Source organism: Mustela nigripes, chromosome 3 (genome assembly GCF_022355385.1).
Source record: "Mustela nigripes isolate SB6536 chromosome 3, MUSNIG.SB6536, whole genome shotgun sequence".
NCBI classification, from domain to species: domain Eukaryota; kingdom Metazoa; phylum Chordata; class Mammalia; order Carnivora; family Mustelidae; genus Mustela; species Mustela nigripes.
This window is the reverse complement of record NC_081559.1, coordinates 178,432,146-178,450,145: the sequence shown is the minus strand read 5'-3', so window position 1 is coordinate 178,450,145 and position 18,000 is coordinate 178,432,146. Positions and strand designations below refer to the sequence as shown.

The following is an 18,000-nucleotide window of genomic DNA, read 5'->3' as shown; positions in this document are numbered from 1 at the left end:
TATATTTGTAACTTGTTTTGCACCTTATCCTTAATCTTCAACACTGAGCACATGACAATAATCCAATACAGTTTTGTGGATGTTAACTTCCATCCTTTTTTTTTTTTTAAATATTTTATTTATTTATTTATCTGACACAGAGAGATCACAAGTAGGCAGAGAGGTAGGCAGAGAGAGAGAGAGAGAGAGGAGGAAGCAGACTCCTAGCAGAACAGAGAGCCCAACGCAGGACTTGATCCCATGACCTCGAGACCATGACCTGAGCCGAACCAGAGGCCCAACCCACTGAGACACCCAGGTGCCCCAAGTTCCATCCTTTTAATAAGAAAGGGTTAGTTTAGGCAAAGGGAATATGGTTAATTCACCCATAACTTCCTACAGTTCTTTTGTAGCTTTATTGGCACAAAACACCCACGTATAAATTCTTGAATGAGAAAATAATCACAACTATGTTAAATCATTAGTCAGGGTTTACTTCATATTGTTTGGGATACCATTTCTTGAAGAATTTATTATACTTTAAATATTTGAAAATTTCAATAGCTTTTCCCCTATTTTATATCTTTCTCTCTAAGCCAGAGCTCAACCCTTCTCTTCCACTTCTCTGTTGCTTTTTTCTCCTTACAAAGTCTGACTCTTAGGTCATATGTAAATATTTTACAACCTGTTCCAGCAGTATTGCAGATGAAAACACTTGAAAACCCCTCCAGCTAATAAAGCTTATTAATGCTGCTTAAAATAAAATAAACATTATTATAATTAAGAACTGAATGCATAAATACCAGAAATGAAGAAACAAAAGCCAGAGAAGCAAGCATGTGGACTGAGACTGCCTTGGGGGAAGATGGAGAAAATCGTTCAGGATTGCTGCAAAGTCTGTATGTTAGAGTCTATGCAAAGCAAGGAAATGTGAACTCAGTGGGAGCAGAGCGGAAAATGAAATGTTCTTTAAAGCTGAGGAACTTGAAAAGTTTCACTGTGAATTGGGGGAGGGGGGACAATAAAAAATAGCAGGTGGATGACCAAGATGTTGCTTCCAATGCAGCTTTGGGAGGAGTAGGAAATGTCTTTGTTAAGTAACATTACCCAGAAGCTGATTATCCCACAATCCAGGGATCATTGCTCGTCAGAAGCAAACAACGTCTAGGTCGATTTCAGTTGGCTCTCTACCCAGGAGCTTAGCAGAAGCGGCACAGATATTCTTTGAAGGAATATAGCCCCAAACTGGCTCACAATATCCCCCGAGATAAAATTTCACATAATACAAGCTCAAATATATACCCTCCCAAATCACACAATACATATGGAAACAAGATAATGTAATACCAGCAGAAAAGAAAAATGGCAGACTCAGAACCACATACAATGCAGATATTGAGATGATCAGATAAAAAAAAGAAACTTTGTTTAAAATATTGAAAAAAAAAGTTTTGAAGTATTACAAAAGAAGAAAGGGTATAGAAATGCCCAGAAGTTCTGAAAAGGAACCAAATTTAACTTCTAGCTTTGCTCTACATAATCATAAAAATCAGAAATACAATGGATAGGTTAATAGCTTATTAAACATAGCTAAAGGTAGAATACACTAGAAACTAATTTGGAAGAAATCACACAGAAGAAAGCTGGAGAGAAAAGCAGAAATAAAAAAGGTTAAGAAACATTGAAAGTAAAAAAATATATCAGTTGAATTTTAGAAAAACATAATGGTGATGATAGGAAAGAGGCAATATTTGAGGAGACAGTGACTAAGAAAACTCCAAATTTAACGAGAAACATTGCCATTCAAACTCATGAAGTCGTAAGTTTTCCAAAATGGCAGATCATCTACATTAAAACCATGCCCCAGAGCACACTGTGGCCAAACTTCAGATCACTAAAGACAAAGGGATCTTGAAAATAAGATCTTCCTGTTTATTAGTTTGGAAAGTTGTCTCACTGCTTTAATTAAGGCCAATATTAACCTTATTGTTCTCTTATATTAAAATCCGAACTGATAACTGGTTTGGTGTTATAGAGTATCTTTACCACATACGACAATGTGGAAACTCAATTGCTTCCATTTTATTACTCTGCTGTGTGCTAGGACACTGCTTATCAAAGTGAACCATTACCACATGTTCCTAGAGTAATATGTTGAGCGAGGCGAGAAGAGATAAGGAAGTAATTTCGTTTTCACTTAAGAACAACATCTAGGTTGGTTGCATATTGCTTTTCTCTCACTGGCCAGATCTTGGTCAGAAGGTGATACCTACTTACAGATGCTAAGAAGTCAAGTCGCCAGCTGAAGGCCATGTGTTTAGCTAAAACTCAGGGGCAACTAATGCCAGGGGTACAATCAACAATCTCTATAACAACCATCAAAACTATCTTTTGATAATACAAAATGAAAATATGATAATATTTTGTGATGAACAAAAATTGAAAATTTTCTATCAATAGTCTCCTTAAAAGAACATCCTGGGGCACCTGAGTGGTTAAGTGTCTGAGTCTTGGTTTTGGCTTCAAGGTCACGATCTCAGAGTTGTGAGACAGAGCCCCAAGGAGGGTTCTGCACTCAATGGGGAGTCTGCTTGAGATTCTTTCTCCCCCTCTCTCTGCCCCTCCCTCTGCTTGCTTGCACTCTCTCTCTAGAAAAGAAGGAAGGAAGGAAGGAAGATCAAAAGGGTGTATTCCAGGAGAAATAAAAATGATACCAGAAGATTTTGTGAGCAAAGGAATAGCAAGTACGGAGGCAAGTCTTAACACATAGTAATTTATACCAAGTACTAATAAAATGTCTAGTTTATGATGTTAAAAAACCTACTAAAATACTAGATAGCCAACAGTGCATAAATTATAAAAAGGATGACCGAAGAGAAAAATATTCCAAGAATATCCTATCTATTGAAATATGGGTGAAAATCTTAATTCTTTTTAGACTTTGTCAAGCTAAATATGTTTGTTAAAATCTCTTGGTTGACCATTAAAAGAACAGGTATAGATTTCCAAATTAATGGAGGGGAGAAGAACAGAATAAAAAACCAAAAAGCCAGAGAGTGTAAATGAGTAGATAAAGCCTTGACCAACCAAGAAAGGCACATATATATCATGTGGGACAAATAGAAAGCAAAAATTAAGGTGATAGATATAAGAATATTAGCCCAAAGAGGTTAATTGTCACAAATAATAGAATGAATGGACTAAACTCTAAAAAAAAAAAAAAAATTGCAAAACCAGATTGAAAACAACACCTAGCCATATACTATTTAAACAGAACACATCTCAAACATAAAGACAACAGAAAGGCTGAAAACTAAAAGGATGAAGAAGAGGAGGGGCATTAAGGAGGGCACGTGATGCGATGAGCGCTGGGTGCTACGTGCAACTGATGAATTACTGAGCTCTACCTCTGAAACTAATGATGTACTCTCTGTTGGCTAACTGAATTCAAATAAAAATATATATACGTGTATCAAGAAAATAATCCAAAGACAATGTTGATATGGCAAGTCACTAGCAAGATGAAGGTTTTCGATTTTTTGAACCCTGGAACACCATCTCCAGATATACAATGCAGAATTACAAACCAAATTGGACAGATTGAAATTGAAGTAGAAGATTTTTAATATCTGTCTCAGCAATTGAAAGATAAAGAATTAATGCAGATAAAGAAAATTCTAACAACACAATTTACAGTTTGATTTACTGGATATTTATGTTTAGAATTCTAAACTCCACAATTAGAAAACACATACTCTTCTAAAGCATACATGGAACAGCTGTAAAACTTGGCAAAAGGTCACAAAGCAAATGCCAAAGAATCAATAAATGTCCAAAAATTGGTACCTTGCAGACTATCTTCCATAAAAAAAGTGCAATAAAATTAATACAAGAAAAAAAATTAAGATTGCACATACTATCGGAAACTTAAAAAGACACTTCTAAGTGAACCATGGCTAAAAAGAAGGAAAACATAAAAAATGATAGCTCACAGAAATATTAAATTTAACTACACCAGCATTAAAATTTCTAGACAATAAAAACTCCTATAAACAACAACAAGCAAGCCACAGGCCAGGAAATGACATTTGTAAACCATATCATTAAAAAAGGATTTGTGTCCAGAATATATAAAACCACTTAGAAAGTAAAATCAAAGAATCTCTGTACCACAAAATCCTAGAAAAGTTTATAAACAAGTATTTATATAGAAAGGAATCCAAATGACTCAGAGGCAAATGAAAAATTGCTCCATCCTACTAGCACAAAGGGAAATTCTTATTTAAAATAACAATCACAGGGGCGCCTGGGTGGCTCAGTCAGTTGACTCTTGATTTCAGCTGGGGTCATGATTTCTGGGTCTTGAGATCAAGCCCCAAGTTTGGTCCTGTGCTGGGCATGGAGTCTGCTTAAGATTCTCTCTCTCTCCCTTTGCCCCTCCCCCCAACTTATTCTCTCTCTTTTTCTCTCAAGAAAAATAAATGAATGAATAAAATGAAACAACCACCACAGGGTTTTATACCCATCAGATAAGTAAAAGCTCTTAAATCTGGCAAGACCACTATGCTGGTGAGATGCAGGGAAACCAGACCCTTTTCTAGAGTCTGTGGAGAGGATACTTGGACAACTATATAGAAAGGCAATTAGTGGTTTCTTCGTGAGGCTGAAGATACACCCTCCTTATCTTTTAACAAATCTGATCCTCAGTGTAACCATAAGAGCACTCATGTTTGCAGAGACATAAAAGGATGTCCACTATAATAATAGTGTAATCAGGAAGTTCTCCACAGTCATGGGTCAATAATCTCTAGTTTATGTAACAGAATAATGCACATTACCTCTGATAAAGTTCAAAGACATACCGTTATTTTTTTTTTAAAGTTATATTTATTTATTTGAGAGAGAAAGCACATGAACACAGAAGAGACCACAAAGGGCTCAATCTCATAACTCTGAGGTCATGAGATGAGCTGAAACCAAGAGTCAGGTGCTTAATTGACTGTGCCACCCAGGTGCCCCTCAAAGACATACTTTTGGGTTGAAAAAAAAAATCAAGCTATACACAATTGAAAGCAAATCTGTGTTTCCAATTCCAAGATTAAACTAAAGGCAAATCCTTAGATTTGACTGATATTTCATAATGCACAGAACACTTATATGTATATTATCTTATGTATTCCTCAGAAAGACAGAGAGGTGTAAGTTCGTTTACATATGTGGAGAAATGGAGGTTTGCAGCAGTTCAGAGACTTGTCTAGTCTTAAGAGCTAAATTTAATGCTTTTACCATGATTCCACTTTGGCTTCTTTGGGATAAAGAGTCTTCTGTTCAAAAAAAAAAAAAAAAGGAGTTGGGTTCTACATCTACACTCGAAAGAATGTTCTACATGCCAAAGGCAAAGGAGAGGCTGCTGGGATACATTTCAGACACATCAGCAAGCAGGTTCTCTTCCTTTTTGTCAGTTCAGGAAATGAGGTACAATTCTGAATGGGGGGGGGGCAACTTGGAGTGAACCTTCATGCTGCCTATGTGGTCTACTGCACGCAGTGGGCGGGCCCACCTGCCTCGCGCAGCCAGTGTCCAAGGCCTGGTAGGACATCAGAATATTCCTCCTGCAAGGTCTGGATTTCTTTATTTGCTTGTACTTCTTCTCCCTGTTTTCTCTGTCTTTCTGCCTTGGTCCATTTGCCCTTTCCTAACCATAGACCCATAGACCCACTATATCACCTTAAGGAAACACCCATACCCCCAGGTTAGCAGGTCAGATCGAAAATGTCACTTAAACACATTAAATGGAAAGGTCCATTGTGGTAAATTCAAAGAGCCAGGTAGTGCAATTATATACATTTTATATTTTACAAATATTTTCTTTCTCTCTCTCCCTCCCTCCTTCCTTGCTGCTCCTTCTCTCTGCCCCCACAGGGCCAATCTCCCTCTCTTCCCATTTTGCAGGAAGTTTCCATCAGTAGTGGAGAACTTCATGATCAGATAGGGTATTTTTCCTGGTGAAATCCTTCCTTCATGTATCAATTTTAACACGTAAGAAATCCTTCCTTCATGTATCAATTTTAACACGTAATAGGCAAAGGGAGGGTACTTAAATCTTACAGGTGCAAGTAGAGAGCCAACGTTTGAAACATTCACACTGAACATAGACCACAGGAGTTTAAAGGGAACATTTTGAAATATGTAACAATTTGAAAGACAGTATAATATACAGGTCAAAGAACATCATATATAGGGGTCATAGAGATCTGGATTTAAAAAGAAGTCGTGTTCTTTAAGCAAGTTTCTTTCTTTCTTTCTTTCTTTTTTTTAAGAATTTATTTATTTATTTGACAGAGAGATGGAGACAGCCAGAGAGCAAAAGTGTGTGTGTGTGGGGGGGGGGCACAGATGGAGAGGAAGCAGGCTCCCTGCTGATATGGGGCTTGGATCCCAGGACCTTGGGAACATAACCTGAGCCAAAGGCAGACACTTAACCACTGAGCCACACAGGCGCCCCACTTTAGGCAAGTTTCTTAACATCTCTCTGCTTTGGTTTGCTCATAAGACTAAGTACGTGTTTAGCACAGGGGCAAGCACATATTAGACACACAAGTGATAGCTATGAATATTTTTAAAGAACATTTAAGTCTGAACGAAGCAAGACTTACTGGTGGGCCTGCTGGCCCCAGAGTCCCCGTATTGACTTCAGAACAGGAGCAGGAATGCGGTAGCTCTGGGCAGGTCTCCTCATCCCTCTGAAGAGAGAAAAGAAAAATAGCACAACTGTTACTCATTTATTTGACAGAGACATGGAGACAGCCAGAGAGCAAAAGTGTGTGTGTGTGTCAGCGGGGAGCAAATGGCTATACAAATGGCTTTATGGGCTCAAAGAAAACACTTCGATTTAGAACACTAAAAAAAAAAAAAAAAAAAAAAAAACCAAAACCAAACAAAAACAAAAACAAAACAAAACAAAACAAAACAAAAAGCCACTCAAGTGAACATTGGTGTGGAAAGGCAAAGAATATTCTTGCCCACAAAATATTTTCCTTAAAGAAAAATGAATGAGTGTCTGGTGAATCATTGATAATCATCGTTACCAAAGGATGTTGATAAAATTAGTTCAGGGATGGAGGTGAAGAAAGGAAGGCAGAAGCGGGTGTAAAAGAGATTCTGATGACAATTTTATTCAGTTTGAGAAGGAGTACTCTGTGAACTAAAGGTCTTGAAAACCATCTTACTTCTATTTCAAAGGATTAAAAAAAAAAAACAAGTTGGAATAGTCAACTGCATCTGAAACACATAAAACAAAATAAAAACAGTGGTTCAACCCATCGTCAAGTCCCTGCAGCAACTTCCCTTAAGACTCACGTTCTGTGGTTGAACGTAAGGAAACACCACCGTAGCCACCTAACGCTGTGGGATAAGAGCTCATTTTCCTTCTCTTGCCCAATTTTGTGGCCACATGACATTACAAGATAGATAATGAACATCGGGCTGGACATCTCTGGGTATGTTACTGGGATACGAAGACAGAGCGCCAGCCAAGAGTGATCACAGTTTGTGACCAGCCCATTCGAAGCTCTGGCCAAAAAGGAGTCTGTACCAGGACAAGAAACTGCAGAAGATCATAGGGTCCACTGGTCCTGTTGGGCAGGGGGAAAATAAGCTTCACTTCTTAAGACTCTGGAGGAAAAGTAAAGCTGAACTGAATAGAGGACGGTTGATAATTAAAGGATCAAGTGGAAAATAATCTCCATCTCTGAAATGTTCACAACAGGAACCAGAAAATGTTGATCAGGAGGCCCAGGTATCCTGTATATACTTTTCTCTGATGTTGGACAATAGTCAAGGCTTTCTTTCAGCTCATTATAGGAAACCCCCCTGCTAACACATCTGGCCTGATATCTGGATAGCTGGAGTGGAAAAACTATCCTCAAAGAGTCTCTGAATAAGGCTGACACCAGGTCTCCTGTGACCAGAGGCTCCATAATGGTTTTGTCATGGCTGCCTACTCTCCCTCCATCCATGTCTTCCTACCGTGGAACGGTCACACCTTCAGTGATAGAAATAACTGGAAAAGCCCTCATCAGGCCTGGGTCCTACCCAGGAAAAGTGGGGATCGCATTTTGCTCAACACAGCCTGGGCTTCTGAATGTTTCTGCTTCCAAATTCCAATCCATCTGTGCTTAAGCATAATATCCCAGAGTCTCTCTGATTTAATGCTTCATCAGAGTTTACTTGGAAAGTAATTTTGATGAAGAAAGAGTAAGTTACAGCTCACTCTTGAACAACCTGGGTTTGAACTGCACTGGTCCACTTACACGTGGGCTTTTTTTCCCCCAATAAATGCAGTACAGTACTACGAATGTATTTTCTCTTCCATATGATTTTCTTAATAAATCATCTTTCTTTAGCCTTCTTTAGTGTAAGAATATAGTATATAATGCATATGATATGCAAAATAGGTGTTAATCAACTATTATGTTATCAGTAAGGCTTCCTTCCAGTCAATGGTAGATAAGTTTTGGGGAGGCAAAAGTCACACACAGATTTTTGCCTGAGTGGGAGGGGGACCGGTGCCCCTAACTCCGACGTTGCTCAAGGGTGAACTGTATTTTCTTCTCAAAAAGAGTGACCATGAATTGAATGCCTACAATCGATGGTGTGATCTGGTGTAAGGTTCACAAGGCCAGTCTCTTGGACTTTATTGGACTGCTCCATGCCCATTCTTCAAGTTTACTTATCGAGACATGACTACTCTCCAACCATAACAGCATCATCCATTCAGCCACTGTCCCTAAGAATGCTAAGATATGAATCTGTTTTTATATATACAGGTAAGCTCCCAAAATTATACTTGGTATTAATAATGATAAAAGTTTGGTTTTCTAGTTACAGCAAATAGATTATACAGATTATGACTACGATTTCAGAACTGTGTGCCAAGATGCCCTGGGGCACCTCAGCAAACTTACGGGGGCACCATGAACATTTTAAAACCTCAAGAGAAAGAGCAATATTTATTGGGCACCCACTGGACTTCATGTCAGCAAGTAGCTCAAGGTCGCTCATAATCTTAACATTAGATACTGAAATATTTTCTTGATGGTGTCATATACTTACAAATCTGGGGTTCTGGCAGTTTCTATGATGGAAAGCAAGTACCATGGAAAAAAGTCAATGTGGGAAAAAAAAGAGAGGTGGCGATGTCCAATCAGATTCTAAGATATGAAAAATTGGGTACTCCAGGTAGAACCATCCTCATCCCAATAGTGAGTAGTTGTGGTTATATAAGAATAAAATAACAATACCGCTTTCTTCTTTCAATTCATGTGTCTTATTTTTTCACAAGGCTACTGAGTTATTAGTGTATAAACACTTAAGATTTTTGGACCTAATGGATTCATATATGGAATTGTTCAGCATTTCTTTTGGCTTGGGGGTACTATGGAAAAAATTATTGCAACACCACATGTTTCCTGAACCAGGAAGTTTGAGAACCTCTGGACCCTCTGTAGACGGCACCCCCTGGAGGTGTGCAGCTCCCTCTACGCATGTCAGTGTGCCCTGCTGACGTCAGATATGCCTCTTTCTTAACCTCTTCTGATTTTTATCATCATCACAGTGAGTTAGCTCGTTATGGGTTTTATGAAATAGCATTCAATTTTCAGAGAAAATTACATAAAACTTTAAAACATCTCAATAAAGAACAGACCTACTAATAAAAAGAGAATTCTTACCAGGCCTGGAAGTTCACAGCATTTGTCTCTATCGGCCCATGATGGGGAACAGATAATATCAAACATCTGTAACTGGAACTGTAATTTAAAACAAAATTGTCATTCAATAAAAAATAGACACACTCCATCTATAATTATGATTTCATATCCTGTATCACATAATACAACACTCATACATGTGTAACATAACTTTACAGTACATAAAGGCATTCCAGCAATATCAAATTATTTTTGTTCCTCCGACACACAGCGATTCAACATTTTGTCCGTAGTTACTCTGTAGCTAGTCCATCCAGCCTCCAACTTCCCCTTTCACCCCTGCCTAAAGGAGCTTAGCTCCTCTGTTGAAACTTGCCCTGTTCTGCTCTCATGGTCATGACCAGTGTATCTGCGACCCTACAACACTCCATGTATCTCTTCTCTGGCACGTCTCCCACCATACAGTGTGATTATTTATATTAGCTCCTCCTTAGACTGGGAGCTTTTCAAGGGACAGAGAACTACTTCTTCATCTTTGTATCCCTGTCATATGTGGGCGGTAGTAGGGATTCACGAAGTCTTGTCAAGTTCATTCTGACTCCAATCGCTTATGCACACACTCAACAAATTTTTCTTTACTATATAGTGCAAGCCAGATACCACGTCCACCTTTTAGAACATGACAATGAACAAAACCAAAATCCTGCCCTCAAGATCTTACTGGGAACTAGAGCTACCTCATGAGTGCTGTTTACGACATTGTAAGTGTTGTGATAAATTCACAAATAGTACTATCGGACTCTGTGCTGAGTGTATTTTTTTAAAGATTTTATTTATTTATTTGACAAGACAGAGATCACAAGTAGGCAGAGAGGCAGGCAGAGAGAGAGGAGGAAGTAGGCTCCCCCTGGAGCAGAGAGCCCAATGTGGGGCTTGATCCCAGGACCCTGGGATCATGACCTGAGCTGAAGGCAGAGGCTTTAACCCGCTGAGCCACCCAGGCGCCCCTGTATTTTTAGTTAAGCCATTGATCATGCCATCAATATTAGTCTTGTTCTACTCATGTATGTTGGCAAAACTCAACGTACATTTTAAAATACACAGAAACATCACTGTAATATTATTAAGGGCTAACATTAGCTTCATGACCCAGCCATTTCTGACAATATATTTATTCCAATATGATTTTCAAGTATTATGCATGTCACCAATTATTACAAAGCTGGGAGAAGGATGACATTTTTTCATTTTGAATCTAGCACCTTTCTTCAGTGGGTAGTGTTTTCAGCAAGTGCTAGAAACTCTCCAGGTACCTTATTTTCCCCGAAGAAATACAACTCATCCCTGGCAGGGGTCCCATGGATGAAAATGAAAATGCCCAAGTAGAAAGTACTGCAAAATAGTTACTCACAATGCAGGCAGTATCACAGAATAGCCTGCTCTAAATGACAGTAAGGGGAATAAAACCAGGCTTTCTCTTGCAATACATAAGAACTGTGCTTTGTTGCAAATCTCCTTTCCCAAGTGAGTTTTGCAAGATTGATAAAGTAAAGCTTAAGTTTTGAAAGCAGATCTATGAATCAAGGCATCGCAGTTTTTTTGATGGGCTTTTTTTTAAGACAACTATTGGTGTTTGAAGAAATATGTGCATGGCTCGCTGCTCTTTTTTCTCCAGATTAAAGAAAAACTCCCAAAGGGTAGGATCCAAAGGTATGTTGCTCTCTGGAGAGCAACAGTAAAACAAAAATCATGATCATTAAAAAATCCAGTTTTGCTGAGTGAAATAAGTTAAGCAGAGAGAGTCAATTATCCTATGGTTTCACTTATTTGTGGAGCATAACAAATAGCATGGAGGACAAGGGGAGATAGAGAGGAGAAGGGAGTTGGGGGAATTGGAAAGGGAGCTGAACCATGAGAGACTATGGACTCTGAAAAACAATCAGAGGGTTTTGAAGGGGCGGGGGTGAGAGGTCGGGGTACCAGGTGGTGGGTATTAGAGAGGGCACTGATTGCATGGAGCACTGGGTGTGGTGCAAAAATAATTAATACTGTTATGCTGAAAATAAAAAATAAATTTAAAAAATCCAGTTTTTAAGGTTTTTGGACCAAGAAAAAAATAGGTTTTTCAAATTAAAATAGTTTAAAGGAACACTGATGTTTATGATCAATAGCAACAAAAGTATTTCAAGGACCATGGGGTTAGGAGGCTATGGAGCTAGACCGCCTTGTTAAGCCTCGGATCCTCCACTCACAAGCTAAGTCATTTTGAACAAATTATGTAATGAGCTCAGATCCTAGTTTTCTGCATCTGTAAAATTAGGATAATAATAGCAGCTAGCTCTTTAATAATAGCTATTTATGAGTGTAATAATAGGAGCTATAACAGTAAAATGAGTCAATGCATGAAGATATGTATAACAATGCCTAGAATATAGTTATTATAAACAATAGGTATTATTATTTAAAGATTTTATTTATTTATTTATTTGAGAGAGAGAGCGAGTGAGCAGGGGGAGGAGGACAGGAAGAGGGACAAGCAGACTCTCTGCGGAGCATAAAGCCCAACACAGGGCTCAATCTCACAATCCGAGATCACAACCTGAACCACGTCTAAAGTTGGATGCTTAACCAACTGAGCCCCCCAGGCACCTCTAAATATTATTTGAATGGAGCAGGTACAGCTCTTCCATTATTGAATTCCTTAAGGTACAGAAGAATATAATACAAAGGCCAGAAGAGTCTAATCTAAATCAAAGCCATGTGTGCTGAGGGCAGAAATAGAACAGTAGTTTGTTTCCACAATGATCCTATCTGTTTAATACTTTGAGAAAAATCTAAGCAAATAAAGACAACAATTGCAGTGGGCATTTGCTGGAAAACTACTATGTGCCAGGCATTGTCTTAAGGCCTTCACCTGTATCATGTCATCTTTAGATCACCACTAAGGGGTATTATAACTAATGCCAACCCCATTCTGCAGATCAGGACCTGGAAAGGAATTGCCTAAGAAAAGTAAGCCCACGTTGAAAGTGGAGTTCTGGTTGGAATTTGAACAACACGTTTCATTTCTCTTTCTTTCTTTCTTTCTTCCTTTCTTTCTTTCTTTCTTTCTCTTTCTTTCTCTCTTTCTTTCTCTCTTTCTCTCTTTCTTTCTTTCTTTCTTTCCTTCCACATTTCATTTTCTTGTGATCCATTTTGAAGTGAAAGGATCTTTGGTCTAATGTTCAAAATGCGGATACCCCAGCCTAACAAACTTTACAATGCCATTTGTCTCAGAGCATTTATTAAATGGGGCCCATTATGACCGTATTGGATACATTCAGTTCAATCTAAGTCATTCATCCATTAAGAAATTCCCCATTTCTGAATAGAGCCCTCAGTGTAAAAGTACTTTATTGAATGGAAAGATGTACGTAAAGGAAAGGACTTCCATTAGCCCCAGTAAGGATCAGGCATTCTTGAATAAACATTCGAATAAACATTCACTACCTAATCACCTATAACCCTATGATGTCTACATACACACCTTTGGCTAAACTTCTGCCCCATTGAACAGAAGTTTGGGATCTTTAGGAGTTCATTTTACTATTCAAGGGGGTAGAATAGCCCACTAAGTGCTGAATGAAGCCAGTACTACTGTTTGAGGAATGCTTGTGGGCTGTCTGCTGTCTTTTCTTTTTTCAAGTTTGATGAAGTCAGCAGTCTTTTGTGTCTGCGTGTGTGAGTACAACAAATTTATTCATAATTGTTTTGCATTCGTAATAGCTTAGATTCCTCAGCCTTTATTTCAGGACTTCTTTCCAAGGCACATTTCTGAGGATTGATTAAAAAAAAAAAACCCTGAATTTTATTCCAAAAGCAATGACATACAAATTTGTAGGGCTATTATGAAAGAAATGGTACAGACATTTCAAAAGATTTTATATTTGAGTGCCTGAAAATGCAAGATGATGTGTTTCAAAATAAACAAGAGTCAGCCCCTTTTACTTCTTGTAATTTCTTTTCTTCTAACTTTATAAAAAAAGCAGAGTCACGCAGCGGAAGCGTGCTGGTCCCATAACTTTATAAAAAAATAGATGTGTGAAAAAGAGGGCGAGAGAAAAGGATGAGAGAAAAAGATGAGACAAAAGGAGAGAAAAGATATGTAAGCCCTCACTTTCACCTTATCTAATGCCTTCCAAGGGAATGCTTAGCCAATTACAAAGGCTCGTTTTTCATTATTGGACATTTTGGTCTGGGTGTAACACAAAAGGCAAGTCATGTGAGGTCAAATGTCAGCACGAAAATAAGATTAAAATATTTCTCATCAGTCGAGTCACTGTGATCTGTGAATGGGCATAAAAATGTAGCCTGATTGCACTTTCCCCTCATTACCACATTTTACCCTCTGATTTTTCTCCAGCATAGCATAACTAACTTGTAGTTTGAGGTCAAGCTATACCAAAAATTATAAAAATATTTAGAGAGATTTACATGGTGCAGGAACACTGGAGAGAGGATGCTGACCACCCTCTACTTTATTTTGCTGTTTAATTTTTACTAACTAAATCTCAAAGCTAAGGTTTATCAAGCACTACCCCTTCCCAGCTAGTGAACATGGTGTTTTTATTTGATCTCAATCAATTTATTGAATTTAAGGGAAACCATAATGGCACTAATTCAATGAGGAGATGAAAATTAATAGCTCTTGTACCCATCGGTACAACAATGGTACCCAATGGTTTCCACTGGTAGTCATTAAAATGTTTCCGTGGAGCCATACTTTGTGGGGGCCGTTTTGATTGCTTTTACTTTCAGGGTCAAAACTGAAATTATGGTGAACCTCTGAACATGTCAGTGAACAGACAGGGCCTAGGCACAGACCAAACTCCCTTCTCTGCTTTACGTTCCTTAATGATCAGCCTGACCAGCGGACGAGAGCTTAGCATAGTAGGCAGGTTTCCCTGTGCAAGTCAGATACAGTCTCTTATTTTCCTCACTTTTTGAAAGGGATAGCTCTCTAGCTTCTTCAAGTCTCAGTTTCTGAATCTATAAAGTGGGGGATAATACAAGTATCTCTTCCTATGGTTATTGGAAGATTGAACAAGACAAATAAATAAATGTTGCTACTATTAAAATTTTAAGGATTAAAATATATAATTCATAGGAAAACATGATCATTTTCATATAGTTTAAAAACACTGGTTTCTACAGTATCATTGATTAGTCTACTCTTGATTCCTACATAAAAGCTTAAACTCAGTAAGTTATGTTATTATAAACTCTATAACATAACTTGCAATTGTCTTTCTTTCTGTAACAGAGGACCAGACAAAAGTCAATTGGATAATCATAAAATGGTTAGATTTGAAAAGGGGGAAGAAAGATGCTAAGAACATGATCACATACCAGAAGCTCAAAATATTTCTAGGATTGTCTCTGGCCCCATTATAATTTCACCAGGTATCAGAAAAGGTAGAAGAAACTTCTTAGGAGAAAGAAGAACAGAAAAGAGAAGCACATTCATTAAGTTTCTGCCCTTGTATGTTTTGACGGCTCAATTAAGCCAACTTACTAGTTGAGTCCCACTAAGGACTCTTCACTGTCTATCAAAATCTCACATTACTGAACACAAGTTGTTTTTATTACAAATGTGAACAATTTGGATATTACAGGTTCTGTATCCCCAATCCATTAATCTCTCCTCCACTCAACTTTGGTTTAAAAAGAATCTGTTTGCTTTAAGGACTGTATATTTAGAGTTTTCCCATCATCTGGCATTTTTTTTAACCATTGCTGAATTTTCCAAGGAATGTTGACCTGTAAACTCCTCTTATATGGTAATTACTCCTCCTGAAATAATCCCAAACTTGCACAATACATGCTCCCTTTTGCTCAGTATTGGGGTACAGATATAAATCAAGATTATGTTACCAGTTAGTAACTTCTAAATTGAAAACTGAAGACTGAAGTGTCTCTCTTGTTTTGCACTCAAACAGTTAATAACCCAAGAGAGCAAGTGAGTTTCCAATCACATTCTTGAGATCTAATCTAATATTATCCATTTCAACGTAATCAAATTCTTCAATAAGTGGGCAGACTAAAAATCCGTTTAGCAATCCTTTGTAGACTTCTAGAGTCTAACAAAAGCCACAACTTTTTTCTTAGTAGCCTTACAAAGAACTCTTTAATTATGGACTTCTATAAATTCCCCTTTGTCTACTACTGGCTGGAAGTTATGACAGAGAATGCTCTGTTTAATTGCTTTTCCTTCATGTCACAAAGTAAAGATTTATTACCGGTAGACTTAAAGCCTACAGGCACTTTTGCTTTCAGAAATAAATTCTACGATATTTCATTGGTCATATATTTGGAGTACCATTATTACAAAAAGTATACTTTGAAACATAATTAATATAATTATAAAACTGATTTTAAAATACAAACTATACTTAGGGAAGGTAGGATGTATATAACTAGTCTATTATCAATGCCCTGTATGGAATACAATATATACAAAACAACATTTTAAGAAAAGACAAGATAAAATTTAAACAGAAGACATTCTATTTAATTTCCATCAAGTGTTTCTTGAGAACTTGGCCTGTTCCTCTGAATGTATTAGATACTGTGATGTGGGATAGAAGGAGGCAGTAGTAAATGGAGACCATGACCTGACTTCTAATTTAAGGGATTTATACTCTGGCTAGAGAGGTAAAATGTACATATGCAGAAGAGCGAGAAAATAATAGATGGCCACAAATAATCAAGTGTTAAGCATTAGAGGTTTAGAACAGGTTAGGTAGTACTGACAACCTTTGGTAACAGAGAAGGTAGTACTGACAACCTTTAGTAACACCTGCTCTTCATCAAATGCTCAAAGTGTCCCAGATTTTATGTGCCTTATCTCTAAAATAAATAAATAATAATACTACTAAGTGATTTGGCCCCAGAATCTCAAACACCTAGAATCGTTTCTTTCTGACATTGGAGCCTATTCATTCATCCATCGAGGCCGCCATCTATATACGTCCATTTATCCCTACAAGATAATATCCCTAGTTTGCTAATTATGGAGCCTTATAAATTCTGGAGTATGCTATCATAAAAGTCTCTTCTGTGGAGGAGAAGATGGTGTGTTTCTTACTCAGCATGAAATACAAAACATTAAGAGTTGGCAACTCCTCAATATCATGTAAACATTCTTTTGTGTGTGTGTAGTGAAAAAATTTATATTTAAATTTAGCCGCTGGGGTCAGTTTGGTGATCCCAATTTTGTCGGCAACATTCAAAGCATTATAGTCAGGAACCAGTGAAATGTATGCATTCTTCTCTCCACTGGCATTGATCAAGGTGCTGACCTTGGCCACAACAATGTCATAGAGCTTCTTCACAGCCCACTTGACCTAGTACTGGTTGGCTTTAATACATACAATGAAGACAACTCTGTTGTCTTCTATTTTCTTTATGGCTGACTTGGTGGTCAGAGGAAACCTGATAATGGCATAGTGGTCATCAATGGTCAAACTTGTTTCTTCTAGCAGTGCTCTTTCCAGGATACTTGGGCTGTTTGCTGAAAGGCAGCGCCTTGGGTCCTCAGAAGGTAGGTACATGTGGATCTTTTGTGTGTGTGCTGTGTGTGTGTGTGTGTGTGTGTGTACACCTTTCAATGCCACTTTCTTGGCCTTCAAATCTTTGGCTTTGGCAGGAAAAGGGGCTTCTTTCTTCGTTTTTGGCACCATCCTCTTGAAAGTGTTATAATGTAATCATTCTTAAAAATCCCTTACCATAACTGAAAACAAGACAGCCTTCCATAGCTTTCATACCCTCTCTTTCCAAACATCTAATTCATGGTTCTCCAAAGGTAAGTAGAAATAAAAGCTACATCAGAGCTAAGTGTTAAATTAATTAGCACCTATCTATCAAGGTCTGAAAGCATGAATGATCCCCTGTGTATAAGGATTTCCTTGTATTTTTACCAAAAACAAAAATGCCACTAAATAGTGAAATGTCTCAAAGTACTTCCCTTTCCCACTCTGGGACTGTTTGCTGGTATATAAAGTGAATGGGTCATGCTAGATTAGCGGAATTAGAACTGTGCTCCTTGAAGCTCTCTTAGGGACCCTTGGAGGGTGGGGTAACCTACAGCTCCATGTCCTCTCTCCCATTCCATTAGCATGGGTCTGTTTTAATATTTATATTTAATATTTATTTATTTGACATACTAGAATATTTCATTTGTACAAAGTGATCTCCAGCTTAAAAAGACTCAGAACCATCAAGGCATTCTCTAGTTCCACATAGCTTGCTACTGCTACAGATCTAGAAAGCA

The 18,000-nt window shown here is 37.9% G+C and overlaps 1 protein-coding gene across 2 annotated transcripts in view; it reads right to left on the bottom strand.

Moving 5' to 3' along the window:
- The window catches only part of COL14A1 (collagen type XIV alpha 1 chain), a 218,387-nt gene that overhangs the window by 60,191 nt on the left and 140,196 nt on the right, over positions 1–18,000 (bottom strand). For both annotated transcript variants that reach the window (XM_059395092.1, XM_059395093.1), the window contains exons 35-36: positions 9,711–9,788; positions 6,636–6,722 (exon numbers count right to left, since the gene is read on the bottom strand). In XM_059395092.1, the coding sequence (XP_059251075.1) occupies positions 6,636–6,722; positions 9,711–9,788 (165 nt within the window). The remainder of the gene's footprint in view (positions 1–6,635; positions 6,723–9,710; positions 9,789–18,000) is intronic.